This window comes from Bombina bombina, chromosome 6 (assembly GCF_027579735.1).
Source record: "Bombina bombina isolate aBomBom1 chromosome 6, aBomBom1.pri, whole genome shotgun sequence".
In the NCBI taxonomy this organism is placed as follows: domain Eukaryota; kingdom Metazoa; phylum Chordata; class Amphibia; order Anura; family Bombinatoridae; genus Bombina; species Bombina bombina.
In genome coordinates, this window is record NC_069504.1 from 253784541 (window position 1) to 253806567 (window position 22027).

The 22027-nt window shown below is 37.8% G+C and overlaps 1 protein-coding gene across 1 annotated transcript in view; it reads right to left on the minus strand.

Moving 5' to 3' along the window:
* Window positions 1–1719: 1719 nt before the first annotated feature.
* The window catches only part of LGR5 (leucine rich repeat containing G protein-coupled receptor 5), a 289155-nt gene continuing 268847 nt past the window's right edge, over window positions 1720–22027 (minus strand). The window contains exons 15-18 of the mRNA XM_053716784.1: window positions 21153–21278; window positions 9326–9471; window positions 8232–8315; window positions 1720–5210 (exon numbers count right to left, since the gene is read on the minus strand). Coding sequence (XP_053572759.1) covers window positions 4111–5210; window positions 8232–8315; window positions 9326–9471; window positions 21153–21278 — 1456 coding nt within the window. The 3' untranslated portion in view covers window positions 1720–4110. The remainder of the gene's footprint in view (window positions 5211–8231; window positions 8316–9325; window positions 9472–21152; window positions 21279–22027) is intronic.

Sequence of the window (22027 nt, forward strand, 5' to 3'; positions counted from 1 at the left end):
TTTGTATACAGACAATGACCTAGATCCTATGTAGGCTCACATAATGGAGCCACTATGAAAATATATTGGAACTGTATAGTTCTCATAATAGGTATATTAAATTTGCTTGTAGTTTGGGGGAGGGTTAGAAGCTGGAGCTTATTAGCATTGTGGGACATTTTTTGTAGTGATAGTGTTCCAGCAAAGGGGTCTGTTGGGTATTGGGGGTATCGAGGTGTGGACTGTCTCATAGTTGGGGTTAATTGCACTTGGACAGGATTGTATTTAGGAATAATTTAAAATGGACATGGTTGCAGGTAGAGAAAAGAAAGCTTGAACAGAGACAGTTAGGGTTAGCTGCAGTGGGAAAAGTTGTGTTTTCACTGTATTTTGGCACAAGAAGGTCAACTCCACATGGAAGATTATTTCTCTTTGATCCCCTACATTGAGTTTTGTCTACTTAAAAGCAGTTGTACTACTGATTTTGGTAACTGCTCAAAAAATAGGTCTTCAGGAGCATTGTGGGCTACCATGTAGGACAACAATAGTTACAAGATACTGATGCTATTTTGTTCTAATGGCTCCTTTAAGGGTTGTTGTTATTACTTGGAAGCTACAGCAGTTTATAAGCCATTTAAAAGATAAACAACTCAAGGGTGTTGGCTGATCCACTGCGATTGATAGCAACAGTGCTATCAAAATGATGTGGCTCTTGCTATTAATAGTGGGATTCATAGGATCTAGGCCATGATATGCAAATAAACCAGGAAGACTAAACTACTGGCACAATCTTGTTTGTATCCTTCATTATATTTGACTAATATCCTTTTTGTTTTTTACTTGTTGATTTTTATAATGTTGTTTATGCTGTCCAGTTTTTCTAGGACACTTAGTTGAGCACTCAGAAAATTTAAATGGCCAGTAATATTCCATTCATTTTGTTGTGTGAGCAAAACCTTTTTTTTTGCATGACATTATGAAAAAAGTTCAGATGTATGTGTAATGATGCACGTGTATAAATGAACAGTTAAAAATGTATCAATGGGTACATGGCTCTTTTAATACGAACATTTTACAAGATTTACTCTTTACATACTGTTATAAAAACAACATTATATAGAAAAACTATCTTTTTATACAGGTGAGCAGCATGTGCATGCAACTTTTGTGAGCACTGGGTTACAAATCTGTGTGTATGCGCACACATGCATGCGCCTTAGAGGGAACATAGGTCCTCATGTGTCATTAACAAGGCTATAACTCCTTAGGTTGGGTTAAGTAAAGCTACTAGGTTATTAATCAGTTATTGACTAAATAAAATGTGTTCAAAGTGCTATCCATGTATTTTAGCCTCTATGAACTCGGGTTTGTAAACTAGTGTTCTAAAGCAATACATGTATTTAATAATAAAGCTGTAACATAAAAACCCTGACAACTCTTGATTCTCAGAAAATAACTATTATACTATTTCACTTTTTAGGTAAGCCCAAGCTGAACAAGGCAACTATATTTATTTACTTCTTATGGAAAGCATTCCTTCTTGCAATATATATATATATATATATATATATATATATATATATATATATATATATATATATACATATATATACAGTATATATATATATATATATATATATATATATATATATATATATATATATATATATATATATATATATATATATATGTATAGTATAGATCGGGAACTGAGGGCCCAAAAACAAACATAGCCCTGTGCCCCATCTACCATCTCACTCACACACAAAAACAATTTAAATATTTATGTAGGTCCAATAAAATGTAAGTATTAATTATATAGTGCAGTCCTTTTGGGGATTTGGAGGCCACTGGTGCTGCCCTTTAAATGTTGTGGTTGATGGTTTATACATTATTCCGAGTGAGAACTATCATAAAAACATTTTTTTCTTCATTTAACAATGTCTGGTGATTCACATGTTAACTATTTCTTGGTGCATGATGATAATATAATGCAAAACAAATCATATTATTTGATTTTCCAGGGTAGATTCCTAAACAAATAAAGCTGTCTGTTGAAATCACTTTGTAAATATTTTTCATATTGCACTGAGCTTAAAATTTGATGTATACAGTATAAAAATTGAATGTTATGGTAAATATTTTTACCAAACAATTTATGAAACAAACATTTTTTTACATGCACATATCTTATTAAGGAGACATGTGAGCATGCTTGTGTTAAAATGCTAGCCTTGTTCTATAATTTATACAAATATGAAACATTTGGAATTTAGCTCTTGGTAAGCACTGAAGACCAGTTGAAATGACTTAAATCTAAATAAACATAGTAATACATTAATGTAATTGTCTGCTAATTGTTTTTACGTAATCCAAATTATATATGGTAGACTAGATCTGGGTTCTTCAAACTTTTTTTATCCAAGACCCAGTGCAATGATATCACATACCATTGTGACCCTATTTTTATGCTTGGTCTGAACATTTCTGAAGTAATAAACAGCAAGATAGCTGCAATTTATGGCAAAGCGACTAAAATGTGTGTGTTCTTTACTCTTGGTTATAGTCAAACTTGAAAGTGTTGTATAACACATACACTCTAATACAACACACACACACTCTAATACAACACACACACGCTCTGATACAACACACACCACACACTCTCATACAACACACACACAGTCATACAACACACACACACTCTAACACACACACACACTCTCATACAAAACACACACACACACACACAGTCATACAACACATACACACACTCATACAACACACACACTCTCATACAACGCACACACACTCATACAACACACACACACACACACTCTCATACAACACGCGCACACACTGATACAACACACACACACTCTGATATAACTCACACCACACACTCTCATACAGCACCCAGACCACACACTCATACAATACACACTCTGATACAACACACTCATACAAATGGTGACCATATAGGGACACGTATGAAAAATACAAAACATTTATTTAAACAGTTCTGAAAACAGCCCTGACATATGTATTTTTCATATGTGTCCCTTTTTAAAGCGGCAATATGGTCACCCTACTCATACAGCACACACACTCTAATACAACACACAACACACACTCTCATACAACCCACACCACACACACACTCATACAACACACACACTCTCATACAACATACACTCAGATACAACACACACAAACTCTTTTACAACACACACTACACACTCTGATACCACATACACACTCATAGATACAACACAAACAAACTGATACGACACACACCACACACTCTCATACAACATACACACACACACTGCACACACTCTCATGTAACACACACACATCACCAAATAAAACACACACTCTCATACCGCACACACACACCACACACACTCTCATACACCACACACTTTCATACAGCAAACACACCACACACTCTCATACAGCACACACACACACACACTCTCATATAACACACACACAAGTCGTGACCCAGTAAACATGGTGTTGCGACCCAGTAATGGGTCCCGACCCATGTTTTGAAGAACCCTGGAGTAGATAATTTGCTTAGAAGGCATCTATGGTTGATTCTTAAAGCTTCCACTGATAGAGGATTTAAATATCCATAAAACAGACTTTACTTTGTATTTTATCTATTTGTTCATTCTAAGATATCACCCTAAAAAAAAAGAGTGAGTGCAGTTTTTATACTAATATTCCCAATATTTAACGTCCTGCCTTTGCAGGCATGGGATTTTTTTTAGTTTTTTCCTGTCCAATTCTAAAGTTATGACAAGTTGGGAATACTGACATACCTCAATAAATGTACCTATTCATAGTTCACTAACATCTGAATCCAATCCATAATCTCCTATATGTCAACAATGGATAACTATTAACATAATCAAGATCTATCTGAAATTGCAAGAAGAAAATATAAGTCTTTAAAGGATAAAACCCCAAAGTATATGTCTCAGAAAGACTGTATGAAATTGAAATGCTGTTGATGCTTTCAAAAGACATCTTGATTACTATTTTCTCTTACTAAAGGTTTATGTCACACAACCCACCTTCCTATTATGTTCATAAATAGAAAAGCATTGATTTGTAATTTTTTTAGTGACATGGAACATATTCCATTGCTGAAAGTTTACAGTTTTCTGTCATTTGATATGATGATGATGATAACGAAGAAGATGATGCGCTAGCCGGTAAGTCATATGATAAGCTTGAACTAGCAAAGGTCACAAGAGCTTGTGTGGAGTCACAAGACTGTTTCTCTGCATCTTCAGAATTTATGGAAACTAAGCTTGTGTGTCTAGATCTGTTCCACAATATTTCTGCACCTTTTAGGCCACCAATATCTTCCTTAAAATGTGGATTAAAGAGGATGTAGAGGAGAGGATTTAAACATGCAGGAAGAGGGATAATCAACAGAAGAATTGATTTAATAACTTCTGGGCTAATAAAAGTGAGATTTAACAATGAAGAAAAAGACAAGAAGGCAACTGGACAATAGAGGATGCAGTTTGTAAAAAGCAGCAAAGCTATGTGCTTAACCATTGAGCAGTCCCAAACATTTTCCAACTCACCTTTTTCCAAAGTGCAGTAAAGTTTTGTATAAGCCACAGTCATCACAAGAAAACAGAGAGAATTTAGCAGTACTAAAGCTACCATGAAGCCCATGGAGGAGGGATCCCCAAAGAGCAATGGAAAGCATAATGGTGAAGTTCCATAAGCACTTCCAGTTAGTAAAGGTGAGACTGCAATTACGAGTGACAGAACAATGCAAAACACAATGGACAACTTCACGCTTATAAATGAAGATTTTGTTTCAAACTTAGTAGTGCATTTTACAGAAAATCCCCGTTCAAGAGCTGCAACGGTAAGAAGAAAGATTGATGTTTCTGCTGCAAAAACAGATAGAAAACCTGTTATTTGACATCCTGCTCCACTCTCCCACCAGGCACCATACTGAGCAAAGCTGCCAAAGGTCAAAGCATCAACAGTTGCCAACACACCACTTGACAGTCCCATGAGCAGGTTCATGATAGCGATCAGACCAATCAGTAGCTTTATGGATGGAACATACGATAAAGGTCTGAAGACAGTTCCAATCACCAAAGCATTGCAAATAAAGGCAAGCAAAACTATAAGCCAAACTCCAATTCGTATCAGCCAACTTCCGAACAGATGATCACAAGGTTTAAAAGGTCCTAAAGTAAAAAAAGAGAGAAAAAAATATTTGTATTTATTTTTTTAAGTATTGTGTGACTATTTATCACATACCATACGTACATTTCTACAGCTGACAGCTTATTTATACAATACATGATATATATACAAATAATAAAATCCTGGGGCTCCTATCATGACTGTTCCTCAATCTGAGATCCATCATCCCTCATGTCCGCTGCACATCGATAAATGCCGACAGCATACGCTGTCGGCATTTATCATTGTACCAGCAGTTCTTGTGAACTGCTGGTGCAATGCCGCCCCCTGCAGATTTGCGGCCAACAGGGGGTGTCAATCAACCCGATCATATTCGTATTTCTGTCCGCGGCCTCAGAGCAGGCAGACAAGTTATGGAGCAGCAGACTTTAGATCGCTGCTTCATAACTTCTGTTTCCGCGAGCCTTCAGGGGCTTAATTAATCGGCCCCTCAGTCGTATACTAGATGGTTCAAATTTTTATTCTTGTATTTTGTTTCTATATATTGTAATTGGATCATTATACTAGAGTGCATATTTTTCTCAATCCTTTAATATAAATTGTATAGGAGTCTTCAACTCTCCTGTATATCATACCGACACAATAAAGTAAGCTTAACAGCATCCCTGCAAGAAGTATATTAGTGTGGGGTGAGGAATATATTCAATAGGCAAATAAAAAACTCATTGTATAAAGAATGAATATTTAAGTAATTTTTTATCCAGTATCTTACACATGTATTTACCACCGAATGACTGTGAATGTATGTTAAATATTTGACTACATTCAATCAAGTTCAGAAGATCTGAGGTATAAAAAGTAAATGAGCCTCTTTGAACTTGCAGCAAGCTGTTAATATGAGATTTTTTGAAAATAAATAAATATATATATTAATAATAATAATAATAACAATAATGTGTCTAAACCTAGGAGTGATATTAAAGTGACGGCAAATTCTAGCTTTCAAAAACGCTAAAATTTACCATCACTAAAAATAAAGGCCATCTTCATTCATCAGTTTTAAAAACTGATAAAATGGTGCCTTTATTTCACCGCGGCTCTGGCGGCCCATGGCACTGTTTATTTTTCAAAGATGTGATGTTTCCATCTCTTCACCAATAGCCATGCGTGCCCACAGCATAATGCTGACCGACCCGCACGGTTATTGGCTAAGAGGTGGAAACGTCAAAATTAGCAGTGCGGTGAGCGGTCAGATTATCTTAGCTAAGCAGTGAAGCCACAGAGAAATAAAGGCACTTTTTGATCAGTTTTTTTTAAACTGATGAATGAAGGTGGCCTTTATTGTTAGTGTTGGTAAATCCTAGCGTTTTTTAAACACTAGGACTTACCATCCCTTTAAGTAGTGAGCCCAGTCTCCCAAAAACAACTGGTTCTTCAACTACTCATTTTTAAGGACTACTTGTAGTTGGTTGTGATCTTTATTGTGGTGGTAAAATAACTTTAGATTTTAATTTAAATTAGAAAAAGACAATTTTTTTAAACACCTCCATGAAACCAGTATTATTTTTAAATGATATAGAGATTGATCATAATCCTTTAGAAAAACTTTAACAAATGATTAATCTTAAAAAATCCCAGTTATTTTTTGACATATCCAGAATTTTTGATGATGTTTAAAAAATAGTTTTATGCTGAATTTTGTAGAAAAATCATTCTAAAGGATTGTGATCGACCCCTTAATTAGCTAAAAATGTAAATGCATAAACATATTTACAGCAACCTCACCAATTTTTTTGATGGTGAGACTGAAACTAGTTTTTGCCTGACTGAAAAGTGAGGGAGCGTTTCTGCATTTGGACTCGCCTGCAAGAATACTTTAAACACGCCTGAAAAACCTCTTTCTTTGTCCACTTACCAAAACTGTGAAACCTGTCTAACATAGTAAAAAATAGAAATTTAAAGTAGATTTAAATTTGCATTAAAGGGACATGAGACCCACATTTTTTCTTTCATGATTTAGAAAGATAAGGCAATTTTAAAAATCTTTCTAATTTACTTCTATTATCTAATTTGTTTTATTCTCTTGATATTCTTTGCTGAAAAGCATATCTAGATATGCTCAGTAGCTGCTGATTGGTTGCTGCACATAGAAGCTTCGTGTGATTGGCTCACCATGTGCATTTCTTTTTCTTCAACTAAGGATATCTAAAAAACGAAGCAAAATAAATAATAGAAGAAAATTGTAATGTTGTTTAAATTTCTATTCTCTATCTGAATCATGAAAGAAAGATTTTAGGTTTAGTGGCCCTTTAAGTATCATACACAGGTAAACAAAAATACAATGTATAGTCTAAAATGAATAAAACTGTCAAAACACTGAATTAAATATAGTACTGAATAACAAGCTTTATCCAATTTAGATGTTGTGTTTTTGTATAGAATTACATATACACAAAATAAATAAAATTGCTATAGTTTAAATTAATACAATTGCTATGTTAAACACAAAATACCATCAATTGTATAAACGTTATGTTTTACTGTACTTGTCTAGCCTTGTCCTAGTGAAATGTAATGAATGCCCCTGAGCGAGCTACACATTTCAACGTAATTTCATTTTTTGGCTAATTTAAAGTGATAGTAAACCTTAAGTAATCAAATACCATATATTTAATCTTTGGCATTAAAAAGTATGTGTACCTTTTCTGTTTTAAATTAATCTGTTAAGGGTTAAATTAGTGCATATAGTTATGCCGGCCCACTTGGATGAACTCTTTTTTTTTTTATTGACAATTCTAGTAAACATCTAATCATTGTGGGTGTCATTTGACGATCTTGAAGTACAGCCCCTTTAAAGTCCTTAGACAGCCAAAGGGGCCGATTTAACAAAGTCTGGTGGACATGATACGCTGCAGCGTATCATGTCCGTCATACATCGCTGAATGTGGACAGTCGCTAGCAGGGGGTGTCAATCAACCTGATCGTATTTATCTTTTAAAAATGAGCTTTATTAGTTTGGCTCACACCATTCTAGAAAACAGCTTTTTGTTGGACTTCTTTACCTGGTGATGGTGCACACTGTACGGAATGAAGGACTTTTACATCTTCCTCAAAGTCAAGAAGGAAATCTTCAAAGTCACGATCATCTAGGGAGTAAGCATTTGAAGCTACTTAGGTATTCTTACTAACACGTAAAACATTAAATCACATGAAATAAATCCAATAAACAAAGATATATGGAGTAGTTTGGTTTAACTAATACATTACAGTCAATCTGACATCTACTAGTTTATAAATTACATGTCAAAAAATAACCATCAGACTGACACTATGGGGTCTATTCAGACACGATCTGCTATAGCGAACCATGTCCGCCGCACATCGATAAATGCCGACAGCATTTATCATTACATCAGCAGTTCTTGTGAACTGCTGGTGCAATACCGCCCCCTGCAGATTCGTGGCCAATCGGCCGCTAGCAGGGGGTGTCAATCAGCCCAATCATATATGATCGGGCGGATTGCTATACGGCGGCGTATGAGTTTAGGAGCAGCGGTCTTAAGACCGCTGCTTCTTAACTCCTGTTTCCGGTGAGCCTGGAGGCTCGTGCGGAAACAAGGGGAACAGGGGCCATTCGGCCCTTGTTAAATTGACCCCTATGTGAACAATAACTAGAGACAATAATTATCACATTTTCCTCAGTGTTCCTAATAGGTACCCTCTTTATTATGGTAAAGAAGCAAAAGAGCATATAATTGAAGTATTACAAATTAAAGTAAAATGTGAAAGAGGTAAAATGAGACACCCACTCTTCTTAAATATTTGTCTTTCTTTAGTACATAGCCCTTTGAGCAGAGACTATATCAATGTGTACTTCTTGAGGCAGCCTGTGTTATCACCGCTGAGTGGTAGCAGCAAGTGTTCTTTTACAGACTAACATGTGTTACCTGTGAAAGGGATCATGTGACATATGCTGTATCCATCTAAAATGCATTTTTTTTATTGCTTGGGTTAAAATGTCCTGTATGGCTTTATATATATTAGACCACACTCTATCTGGTTCCTGAGGCAAGTATTTCAAATGTCTTCTCGTAATCGTATTTTGTGCTGTTTATGTTTTCTATTGATACCAGGTTGAATAGTAAATAGAATTTACCTTGCAGGTGCAACATGCCTGTTTCCTTTCGATAAAAATCATCAGCACTTATGTTCTCATCCTTGTTCCATTGAGTTGTGTGTTTGAACAGATTTTCACATACACCAAAAGGACAACACTGGTAGGCATATGGCATCTCAATTACTCTGCAAATAGCAACAATGAACATTTTCAGAAAAGGAATTGCTAATAAAACAATAAAGCAATTACTACAAATGTATAAAGAAAAGTCAGAAAAAATATCCGGTTCAAATATATTTAAAAATATAAATTAGATTAGATTGGGAAAAGAAGCGATTTCACTGGTACTTCAGAAAATACAATCTTCTCTTGCCAAATGGTTAGAAAAAACACAACAGCAGATTGTATGTCTATTTAAAGGGACATGAAATGTTTCTTTCGTGATTCAGATAGGACATGCAAATTTAAACAACTTTTCAATTTACGTCTTTTATCTCATCTGGTTTGTTCTTTTGGTATCCTTTGTGAAAATCATACCAAGGTAGGCTCAGGAGCATAGAGCTAGCTGCTGATTGGTGACTGCACATATATGCCTCTTGTCATTGGCTTATTAATGTGTTCAGCTAGCTGCCAGTAGTGCATTGATGCTCCTTCAATAAAAGATATCAAGAGAATGAAGCAAAATTGATAAAACCATTAAAGGGACACTAAACCCAAAAAAATTCTCTCATGATTCAAGTAAAGAATACAATTTTAAACAACATTCCAATTTACTTGTATTATCTCATTTGCTTCATTCCTTAGATATCGTTTGCTGAAGAAATAGCAATTCACATGTGTGAGCCAGTCACACGAGGCATCTATGTGCAGCAACCAATCAGCAGCCACTGAGCCTATCTAGATATGCTTTTCAGCAAAGTATATCAAGAGAATTAAGCAAATTAGATAATAGTAGTAAAGTAGAAAGTTGTTTAAAATTGTACTCTCTTTCTAAATCTTGAAAGAAAAAAATTGTGTTTCATGTCCCTTTAAAGGAAAAACAATTTTACAGTACATTGTCCCTTTAAGGGAAAAAAAAATCAGATATTCAGGTTTTTTTTATTCTGATAATGTGTTTGTTCCTGTAATAGCTATGGGCCAGATTACCTGCAAGCAATATTAGCGCTCCACTTTGTAATACCAGCACACGATAATGTGCACTAGTATTACAGGTTAATCGGAATGGGAACGCAAGCTCGTGTTCGCATTGCTAGGAAGCATTGCGCTCATGAGAGCGTGCTTCCATAGGCACCTCGCGCAGCGAGGGAGGTAAGTAGTACAGCATATTTTAATATATATATATATGTATATGAAAATATATATTTACTGTATGTGCTAATATGTGTATATACACATATTAACACATAAATACATATGTTTATAATCATATACATATATATTTACATTGCGGTCTATGGAACACACAGTTCCCATAGACCACAATGTAAAGGCACTTTTCAGTGGTTTAATGCCCCAAAACTGTCTAGTGCAGTTTTTTTTTATTAAAACAAATTGCTAGATTTAAAAAATCTATTCATATATTAGTTTCAAATTTTAAGTTGCATTAGTGAAATAAATTAACATTTGCACAATATTCAAATTTTTCGAGTTTCAGCTGTATAACCAGGCACTTGTAATGGCTGATTATTTATTGTGCAAATTTGCCCGTTTGTTGGAGCGCAGTCATTTAGTGCTCCACTTGTAATCTAGCCCAATGTTTATTTGCTATCCTTGCTTTTCAGATGACATTTTCTGATTAAATGGGCATAAAACCCAAACATTTTCTTTCATGATCAGACAGAGCAGAGCTTGCTGAAATGCATTCCTAGGTAGCTCAGGACTAGCAGTGCACTACTGGGAAGTAGCTGTGATTTGTGGCTGCATTTATTTGCCTGTTGTCATTGGCTCACCCGATATGTTCAGCTAAATGTCAGTAATGCACTGCTGCACTTTCAACAAAGGACACCATAAGAATGAAACAAATGTAATAATGTAAGCGTATAGCATGAAAGAAAAATGTACTAGCAGAGCTAAATATTTTACTTCAGCATCAAGCAGTCATATGATGCCTTTAAACAAATGAGCTCCTTTCAGTTTTGTTAAAGAATTTTACTTTTTCATCAAATTATTTTACAATTAAGGATAGAGGAAACAGAAAAAAATAAAAAAGAATAGTGGTTTTGGGCCACAGAATGGACAATACTGATCTCCAGCATTTTCTACACACTGTGCACACCTTTCATCTATTTCTCTTGACAATATGACTCCTACTTGCCCCTTTTAATTGCAGATTTATGTTTACAATCTTTTTCTTTCTCTGAAAAATTGTAAGTACACTCAGCAATTACTGTCTCGGCTCTTATAAATCTCTTTATTATCTTTTAATATGTTTTCAGCAACTCTCTGATTTAGCAAAGCATTATTTATTTAAATGGGCTACGCCACAGGAGGAATGTGTCACTAGAATCGCATTCCAGTTCTGAATTATGGGAGAAATCAGATAACTGCTATGAATGGACACAGGAAACAATTATACTGCTTACCATCACTCACTATCTTACTGATGTTATGTTTTCTATGCCTGTATTCATTATTTATAGATCTAAATGGTGAGATTAACGTTGGACTCGCAAAAACAAAATGTTATTTCATTTGCCTTAAACATTAAGGGGACGGTAAAGTAAAAATTACACTTTCAATATTCATATAGATCATGCAATGTTAAACCACTTTCCAATTTACTTATATTATCTAATTTACTTTGTTCTCTTGGTATTCTTTGTTGAGAGGCATACCTATGTAGGCTCAAGAATCAGCAGTGCTCTACTTGGAGATAGGTGCTGATTAGTGGCTGGACATATAAGCCTCTTGTCATTAATTCACTCATATTGTGTTCATCTAACTCCCAGTAGTGCATTACTGCTCTTTCAACAAAAGATACCAAAAGAATGAAACAAATTAGGTAATAGAAGTAAATTGGAAAGTTGTTTTAGATTGTGAGCTCTATCTGAATCAGGAAAGAAGAAAATATTTGTTTTTTCATGTTCCTTTAAAAAGGGTGAAAAAGATTGCAATGTTTTTTGTTAAAGGGATATGAAACTCCATTTAAACAATGCTTTGTGGTACTATTAAACCATCGGCTAGATTACGAGTTTTGCTGTATGGCTGAAAAAGCAGCGTTAAGGCTCTTTTTCACTACCGCTGGTATTACGAGTTTTGCAGGTATTTCTGCAGCGCAAACTTTTTTGGCTGTAATGCAACGTAATTACGACAGCTTTCAAAAAGTCTATTTTCAATGGGACTACCTTTGCGCCGGTATTACGAGTCTGCCTGGGAGGCCAAAAAGTGAGCTGATTGGAACACCCAATAGAATACAAGCTCAATCCTATTGGCTGATTTGATCAGCCAATAGGATTGAAGCTCAATCCTATTGGCTGATTGCATCAGCCAATAGGATTTTTTCATCTTTAATTCTGATTGGCGATTCCGAATTCTATCAGCCAATCGGAATTCAAGGGATGCCGTCTTGGATGACATTATTTAAAGGAACCTTCCTTCTGCAAGAAGACGTCGATTGAAGAGGATGTTCCGCGACGGATGTCTTGAAGATGGAGCTGCTCCGCGCCGGATAGATGAAGATAGAAGATGCTGTCTGGATGAAGACTTTTGCCCGTCTGGAGGACCACTTCTGCCGGCTTGGATGAAGACTTCTTCTGGCTTCGTTGAGGACTTCTTGCCGCTTGGATGAAGACTCCTCCCGGCTTCGTTGAGGATGGATGCCCGGTCTTCAAAACTGTAAGTGGATCTTCGGGGGTTAGTGTTAGGTTTTTTTAAGGGTTTATTGGGTGGGTTTTAATTTTAGATTAGGGGTTAGGGCTGAAAAAGAGCTAAATACCCTTTTAAGGGCAATGCCCATCCAAATGCCCTTTTCAGGGCAATGGGGACCTTAGGTTTTTTAGATTAGGATTTTATTTGGGGAGTTGGTTGTGTGGGTGGTGGGTTTTACTGTTGGGGGGTTGTTTGCATTTTTTTTTTACAGGTAAAAGAGCCCCGCAAAAGGCCCTTTTAAGGGCTATTGGTAGTTTAGTTTAGGCTAGGTTTTTTTTTATTTTGGTGGGGCTTTTTTATTTTGATAGGGCTATTAGATTAGGTGTAATTAGTTTAAATATCTGATCATTTATTTTTTATTTAGTGTTTTTTTTTGTAATTTAGTTAATTGTATTTAATTAATTTAATTGATTTAATTGTAGTGTAAGGTTAGGTGTTAGTGTAAGACAGGTTAGGTTTTATTTTACAGGTAAATTTGAATTTATTTTAGCTAGGTAGTTAGTAAATAGTTAATAGCTATTTACTAACTAGTCTACCTAGTTAAAATAAATACAAACTTGCCTGTGAAATAAAAATAAAACCTAAGATAGCTACAATGTAACTATTAGTTATATTGTAGCTAGCTTAGGGTTTATTTCATAGGTAAGTATTTAGCTTTAAATAGGAATTATTTAGTTATTAATAGTAGGTTTAATTTAGATTTATTTTAATTACATTAAAGTTAGGGGGTGTTAGGGTTAGGGGTTAATAACTTTAGTATAGTGACGGCGACGTTGGGGGCGGAAGATTAGGGGTTAATAAATGTAGGTAGGTGGTGGCGATGTTAGGGGCGGCAGATTAGGGGTTAATAAGTGTAATGTAGGTGTCAGCGATGTCGGGGCAGCAGATTAGGGGTTAATAACTGTATGTAGGTGGCGGCGATGTTGGGGGTGGCAGATTAGGGGTTAATAACTGTAGGCAGGCGTCGGCGATGTCGGGGGAGGTAGATTAGAGGTTAATAAGTGTAATGTAGGTGGCGGCGATGTCGGGGGTGGCAGATTAGGGGTTAATAAGTATAATGTAGTTGGCGGCGATGTCGGGGCGGCAAATTAGGGGTGTTTAGACTCGGGGTTTATGTTAGGGGTTAGGTGTAAACATAACTTTTGTTTCCCCATAGGAGTCAATGAGGCTGCGTTACGGAGCTTTACGCTCCTTTATTGCAGGTGTTAGGCTTCTTTTTAGCCTGCTCTCCCCATTGATGTCTATGGGGAAATCGTGCACGAGCACGTAAAACCAGCTCACCGCAGCGCTGGTATTGGAGTGCGGTTTGGAGCACAATTTTGCTTTACGCCGCAATATTGCCTACTGACGCCGGGTTTTTGTAAACCTGTAATACCAGCGCTGTAGTTAAGGGAGCGGTGACAATAACTTGCAAGTTAGCACAGCGCCGCTCATAACGCAAAACACGTAATCTAGCCGCATGTTAATTACCACTTACTTGCATGTACTGTGTATTTGCATGAAACTTGCTTGAAAAGCATATTATTAAATTACTGCATATTGCTTATCATGGTATGCTGAAGGAGAACATTTCTTAAAATTCTATTAAAATATTCTGTTTTATGTTTAGTAAAGGTTAGTTGATAAAAAAAAAATACCACTGTTGAATGTCACAAACAAATAAGATATAGGTTTATAAATTGTAAATTAATGCATTTTTGTTGTTGTATTATTGTTGGTCTTTTTAGCTACAAATCATACGGCTAGATTTGGAGTTTTGTCGGTAACGACCCGAAAAACTAACGCCGGCTTTTTTCTGGCCGCACCATAAAAATAACTCTGGTATTGAGAGACCACATAAAGGCTGCGTTAGGCTCCAAAAAAGGAGCGTAGAGCATTTTTAACGCAGCTTCAACTCTCGATACCAGAGTTGCTTACGGACGCGGCCAGCCTCAAAAACGTGCTCGTGCACGATTCCCCCATAGGAAACAATGGGGCTGTTTGAGCTGAAAAAAAAACAAACACCTGCAAAAAAGCTGCGTTCAGCTCCTAACGCAGCCCCATTGTTTGCTATGCGGTAACCCTACCTACGTCTGCACTTAACACTCTAACATGTACCCCGAGTCTAAACACCCCTAACCTTACACTTATTAACCCCTAATCTGCCGCCCCCGCTATCGCTGACCCCTGCATATTATTATTAACCCCTAATCTGCCGTTCCGTAAACCGCCGCTACTTACATTATCCTTATGTACCCCTAATCTGCTGCCCTAACATCGCCGACCCCTATATTATATTTATTATCCCCTAATCTGCCCCCCACAACGTCGCCCCCACCTGCCTACACTTATTAACCCCTAATCTGCCGACCGGACCTGAGCGTTACTATAATAAAGTTATTAACCCCTAATCCGCCTCACTAACCCTATCATAAATAGTATTAACCCCTAATCTGCCCTCCCTAACATCGCCGACACCTAACTTCAAACATTAACCCCTAATCTGCCGACTGGAGCTCACCGCTATTCTAATTAATGTATTAACCCCTAAAGCTAAGTCTAACCCTAACACTAACACCCCCCTAAGTTAAATATAATTTAAATCTAACGAAATTAATTAACTCTTATTAAATAAATTATTCCTATTTAAAGCTAAATACTTACCTGTAAAATAAATCATAATATAGCTACAATATAAATTATAATTATATTATAGCTATTTTAGGATTTATATTTATTTTACAGGTAACTTTGTATTTATTTTAACCAGGTACAATAGCTATTAAATAGTTAAGAACTATTTAATAGCTAAAATAGTTAAAATAATTACAAATTTACCTGTAAAAGAAATCCTAACCTAAGTTACAATTAAACCTAACACTAGACTATCAATAAATTAATTAAATAAACTACCTACAATTACCTACAATCAACCTAACACTACACTATCAATAAATTAATTAAATACAATTGCTACAAATAAATACAATTAAATAAACTAGCTAAAGTACAAAAAATAAAAAAGAACTAAGTTACAAAAAATAAAAAAATATTTTACACCTACTCTAAACCCCCTAATAAAATAACAAAGCCCCCCAAAATAAAAAAATGCCCTACCCTATTCTAAATTACTAAAGTTTAAAGCTCTTTTACCTTACCAGCCCTGAACAGGGCCCTTTGCGGGGCATGCCCCAAGAAATACAGCTCTTTTGCCTGTAAAAAAAAAAATACAATACCCAAGCCCCCCAACATTACAACCCACCACCCACATACCCCTAATCTAACCCAAACCCCCCTTAAATAAACCTAACACTAAGCCCCTGAAGATCATCCTACCTTGTCTTCACCTCACCGGGTATCACACCAATCCGTCCAGAAGAGCTCCTCCGATGTCCTGATCCAAGCCCAAGCGGGGGGCTGAAGAGGTCCATGATCCGGCTGAAGTCTTCATCCAAGCGGGGCAGAAGAGGTCTTCCATCCGATTGAAGTCTTCATCCAAGCGGCATCCATCCGGAGCGAAGCGGCAGCATCCTGAAGACCTCCACCGCGGAACATCCATCCTGGCCGACGACTGAACGACGAATGACGGTTCCTTTAAATGACGTCATCCAAGATGGCGTCCCTTGAATTCCGATTGGCTGATAGGATTCTATCAGCCAATCGGAATTAAGGTAGGAATATTCTGATCCAGAATCCAATCGGATCTGAATCCAATCGGATTGAACTTGATTCTGATTGGCTGATCGGATCAGCCAATCGGATTGAACTTGATTCTGATTGGCTGATTCCATCAGCCAATCAGAATATTCCTACCTTAATTCCGATTGGCTGATAGAATCCTATCAGCCAATCGGAATTTGAGGGACGCCATCTTGGATGACGTCATTTAAAGGAACCGTCATTCGTCGTTCAGTCGTCGGCCAGGATGGATGTTCCGCGTCGGAGGTCTTCAGGATGCTGCCGCTCCGCTCCGGATGAATGACGATAGAAGATGCCGCTTGGATGAAGACTTCAATCGGATGGAAGACCTCTTCTGCCCCGCTTGGATGAAGACTTCAGCCGGATCATGGACCTCTTCAGCCCCCCGCTTGGGCTTGGATCAGGACATCGGAGGAGCTCTTCTGGACGGATCGGTGTGATACCCGGTGAGGTGAAGACAAGGTAGGATGATCTTCAGGGGCTTAGTGTTAGGTTTATTTAAGGGGGGTTTGGGTTAGATTAGGGGTATGTGGGTGGTGGGTTGTAATGTTGGGGGGCTTGGGTATTGTATGTTTTTTTTACAGGCATAAGAGCTGTATTTCTTGGGGCATGCCCCGCAAAGGGCCCTGTTCAGGGCTGGTAAGGTAAAAGAGCTTTGAACTTTAGTAATTTAGAATAGGGTAGGGCATTTTTTTATTTTGGGGGGCTTTGTTATTTTATTAGGGGGCTTAGAGTAGGTGTAATTAGTTTAAAATTGTTGTAATATTTTTCTTATGTTTGTAAATATTTTTTTATTTTTTGTAACTTAGTTCTTTTTATTTTTTGTACTTTAGCTAGTTTATTTAATTGTATTTATTTGTAGCAATTGTATTTAATTAATTTATTGATAGTGTAGTGTTAGGTTAATTGTAGATAATTGTAGGTAGTTTAATTAATTTATTGATAGTCTAGTGTTAGGTTTAATTGTAACTTAGGTTAGGATTTCTTTTACAGGTAAATTTGTAATTATTTTAACTATTTTAGCTATTAAATAGTTCTTAACTATTTAATAGCTATTGTACCTGGTTAAAATAAATACAAAGTTACCTGCAAAATAAATATAAATCCTAAAATAGCTATAATATAATTTATATTGTAGCTATATTAGGATTTATTTTACAGGTAAGTATTTAGCTTTAAATAGGAATAATTTATTTAATAAGAGTTAATTAATTTCGTTAGATTTAAATTATATTTAATTTAGGGGGGTGTTAGTGTTAGGGTTAGACTTAGCTTTAGGGGTTAATACATTTATTAGAATAGCGGTGAGCTCCGGTCGGCAGATTAGGGGTTAATAATTGAAGTTAGGTGTCAGTGATGTTAGGGAGGGCAGATTAGGGGTTAATACTATTTATTATAGGGTTAGTGAGGCGGATTAGGGGTTAATAACTTTATTATAGTAGCGCTCAGGTCCGGTCGGCAGATTAGGGGTTAATAAGTGTAGGCAGGTGGAGGCGACGTTGAGGGGGGCAGATTAGGGGTTAATAAATATAATATAGGGGTCGGCGGTGTTAGGGGCAGCAGATTAGGGGTACATAAGGATAACGTAGGTGGCGGCGCTTTGCGGTCGGCAGATTAGGGGTTAATAAGTGTAGGTAGGTGGAGGCAACGTTGTGGGGGGCAGGTTAGGGGTTAATAAATATAATACAGGGGTCGGCGGTGTTAGGGGCAGCAGATTAGGGGTACATAAGGATAACGTAGGTGGCGGTCGGCAGATTAGGGGTTAAAAAAAATTATTCGAGTGTCGGCGATGTGGGGGGACCTCGGTTTAGGGGTACATAGGTAGTTTATGGGTGTTAGTGTACTTTAGAGTACAGTAGTTAAGAGCTTTATAAACTGGCGTTAGCCCAGAAAGCTCTTAACTACTGACTTTTTTCCTGCGGCTGGAGTTTTGTCGTTAGATGTCTAACGCTCACTTCAGAAACGACTCTAAATACCGGAGTTAGAAAGATCCCATTGAAAAGATAGGATACGCAATTGACGTAAGGGGATCTGCGGTATGGAAAAGTCGCGCCTAAAACCAGCGTTAGGAGCCTCTAACGCTGGTTTTCACGGCTAACGCCAAACTCCAAATCTAGGTCATAGAAAATATATATATAAACTATAGTCTAGGTAGGATTTTTTTATATTTTTCTATACATGCTTTTTGCTTGTCTGCCTTTAAATATACACTTCCTATGTCTTAAAGCAGGGGAGATACTTCTTATAGGATTCTGTAGAGTACAAGCCAAAAAACTGTATTGAGACCTTCCAATAAATACATTTCTATTTTGCATACATTTAGGTAAATATACGGTATATAATCCTATATAATAAATGGCCAGGTATCTTTGTCGGATGTAGTCATGCGCAGTAGAGACTGCACAGGACAAACATACCTGGCCGTTTGTATCCTGACAGTAGAGAGGGAGGTGAAAGCGGCGTGTCAGAGGGTGTGGCCGGGCTTGACGAGGGGTGCGGTCCGGCGTGGCGAAAGACGTTGTCAGACGGGTGCCGTGTTGGGGCTGTGGCCGGGTGGGGTGCCCAGATTGGCGTGGCTGGGCATCGTGCCACGGTAGGGGCGTGGCCGGGCAGGGCCGTGAGATTGAGCGATAAAGGGTTTGAGAGAGAGAGAGACAGAGAGGGGAAGAGAGAGCAAAAGAGGGGGAGAGAGAGTCAAAGAGGTGGGAGAGAGAGCAAAAGAGGGTGAGAGAGAGCAAAAGAGAGTGGGGAGAGAGAGCAAAAGAGAGGGTGGAGAGAGCCAAAGAGGGGGAGGAGAGAGCAAAAGAGAGGGGGGAAAGAGCCAAAGAGGGGGAGAGGGAGCAAAAAAAGGGGGGGAGAGAGCCAAAGAGGTGGGAGAGAGAGCAAAAGAGAGTGGGAAGAGAGAGCAAAAGAGAGGGGGGAGAGAGCCAAAAAGGGGGGAGAGAGAGCAAAAGAAGGGGGGGGGAGAGCCAAAGAGGGGGGAGAGAGAAAAAAAGGGGGGAGAGACCCAAAGAGGGGGAGAAAGCCAAAGAGGGGGAGATAGCACAAAAGAGAAGGGAGAGAGAGCCAAAGAGGTGGAAGAGAAAGCAAAAGAGGGCGGAGAGAGAGAGCAAAAGAGGGGGGAGAGAGAGCAAAAGAGAGAAGGGAGAGATAGCAAAAGAGAGGGGGGGGGGGGGGGAGAGCCAAAGAGGGGGGGGGGGACAAAAGAGAGGGGGGAGAGAGAACAAAAGGAAGCCAAAGAGGGGGGGGGGGGGGGAGAGCACAAAAGAAAGGGGGGGAGAGAGCCAAAGAAGGGGAGAGAGAGAGTGCAAAAGAAAGGGGGGAGAGAGCCAAAGAGAGGGGGAGAGAGAGCAAAAGAGAAGGGAGAGAGAGCAAAAGAGAGGGGGAGAGAGCAAAAGAGAAGGAAGAGAGAGAGCAAAAGAGAGGGGGAGAGAGAGCATAAGAGAGGGGAGAGAGAGAGAGCAAAAAAGAGGGGGGGAGAGAGAGCAAAAGAGGGGGGAGCGAGAGATAGAAAAAGAGAGGGGGGAAAGAGCCAAAGAGGGGGGAGAGAGAGCAAATGAAAGGGGGGAGAGAGACAAAAAGGGGGAGAGAGAGCAAAAGAAGGGGGGGAGAGAAAACAAAAGAAAGGGGGAAGAGAGAACAAAAGAGAGGGGGAGAGAGTGCAAAAGAAAGGGGGGAGAGAGCCAAAGAGGAGGGAGAGACAGCAAAAGATAGGGGGAGAGAGAGCAAAAGAGAAGGGAGAGAGAGCAAAAGAGAGGGGGGGGGGGGAGTGAGCAAAAGAGATGGGAAATAGAGAGCAAAAGAGAGGGGGGAGAGAGAGAAAAATAGAGGGGGAGAGAGAGAGCAAAAGAAAGGGGGGAGAGAGAGAGCACAAAAGAGAGATTGGAGAAAGATTTATAATCTCTAAAATGTGTAATTTTAAATTAATGAATCTGCAATAATTTATTGCATATTCCTCAGGGATAGCATGTTCCTCAGGGATGTGTGCCATATCTGTTTATAAAGGCTGTACAATATAGAAAGTAATAATAATATAAGCATCCAAAACATTACAATGTAGGGGAAGTACAGCGGAGAGTACAAATATTTAACAGTACCAAACCGAAATATATGTCCTGGTTTGCAATCCAGTTGTAAACTTTGTAATCTGACGGAAACAAAAAAAATAATTCTTCACATACTTGATGGAGATAAATGTTGTAATTACCAGTTTATAAAGTTTACAATTTAATTGTAAACTAGCCACACCTCAAGCAATCTAGTAAATTGCTCCCATGATGATATGGGACGTTCCATCAATATGTCTCAATCACATGCTCACCTGAGTTTTGGAAAATGTTCTGAAGCAATCAAACTTTGAAGTGCAGAATTTCCGGTGAGTTTGAGATGAGTCAACCCATGGAGTCCAGTGACAGGAAATGAGGTCAGATGATTGGAAGACAGATCACTGAATGAGAAAAAAAAGACTAAAGTTACCACCAACAATTGGGGTTAAGATATTGCTTACAACCTTTAAATTATGCCAATCAGAGTGACTATAATAATATAGTTTTATATGTTCCAGCATTTTTACAAAACACTCAGGTAGCTTTGCAGTTAAAGTCTTAAGAATCCTTCCAGTGAATGACTTAAACCGTATTTAATGTAAATCCTATAACTGCCAGAGATTATCTAACAAAAACGTTCTAGATTCTAGCCTAATTTTTTCCTTTTACAATTACTATGAACTGTTTTTAATATTTTCTTCAGTGTGCTAACTACTAAAAAAAAATGTCAGCTGTGCTGCTAATATTTATAGAATATTATTTTTCTTCAAATACAATGATTACAAGTGGAGCACAAACATATTAGTGTTATTGTACATTAACATTGCTCAAGCTCAATCAATAGTGCTTTTATTATTGTGCATAAAAGTTATTTTTCTATCGCTCAAGCAATAGTCTAGGACACGCTAACATCTGCATGTCGGATAGCGCGGGTGCACAAGTCCTTTGCATAATAGACTTTTATAGGATAGTGTTGAATATTGCTTGAGTACTAAGCCAATGGTGCCCAAGTAGAGGAGTGTAGTTCTGTGCAGTGGCGTCACTAGGGTTGGTGTCACCCAGTGCAGTAAGTTATGGTGTCACCCCCCCAGAAAGCAGACACACACAAACACAAAAACACAGACACACACACACATACAAATACTCAGAC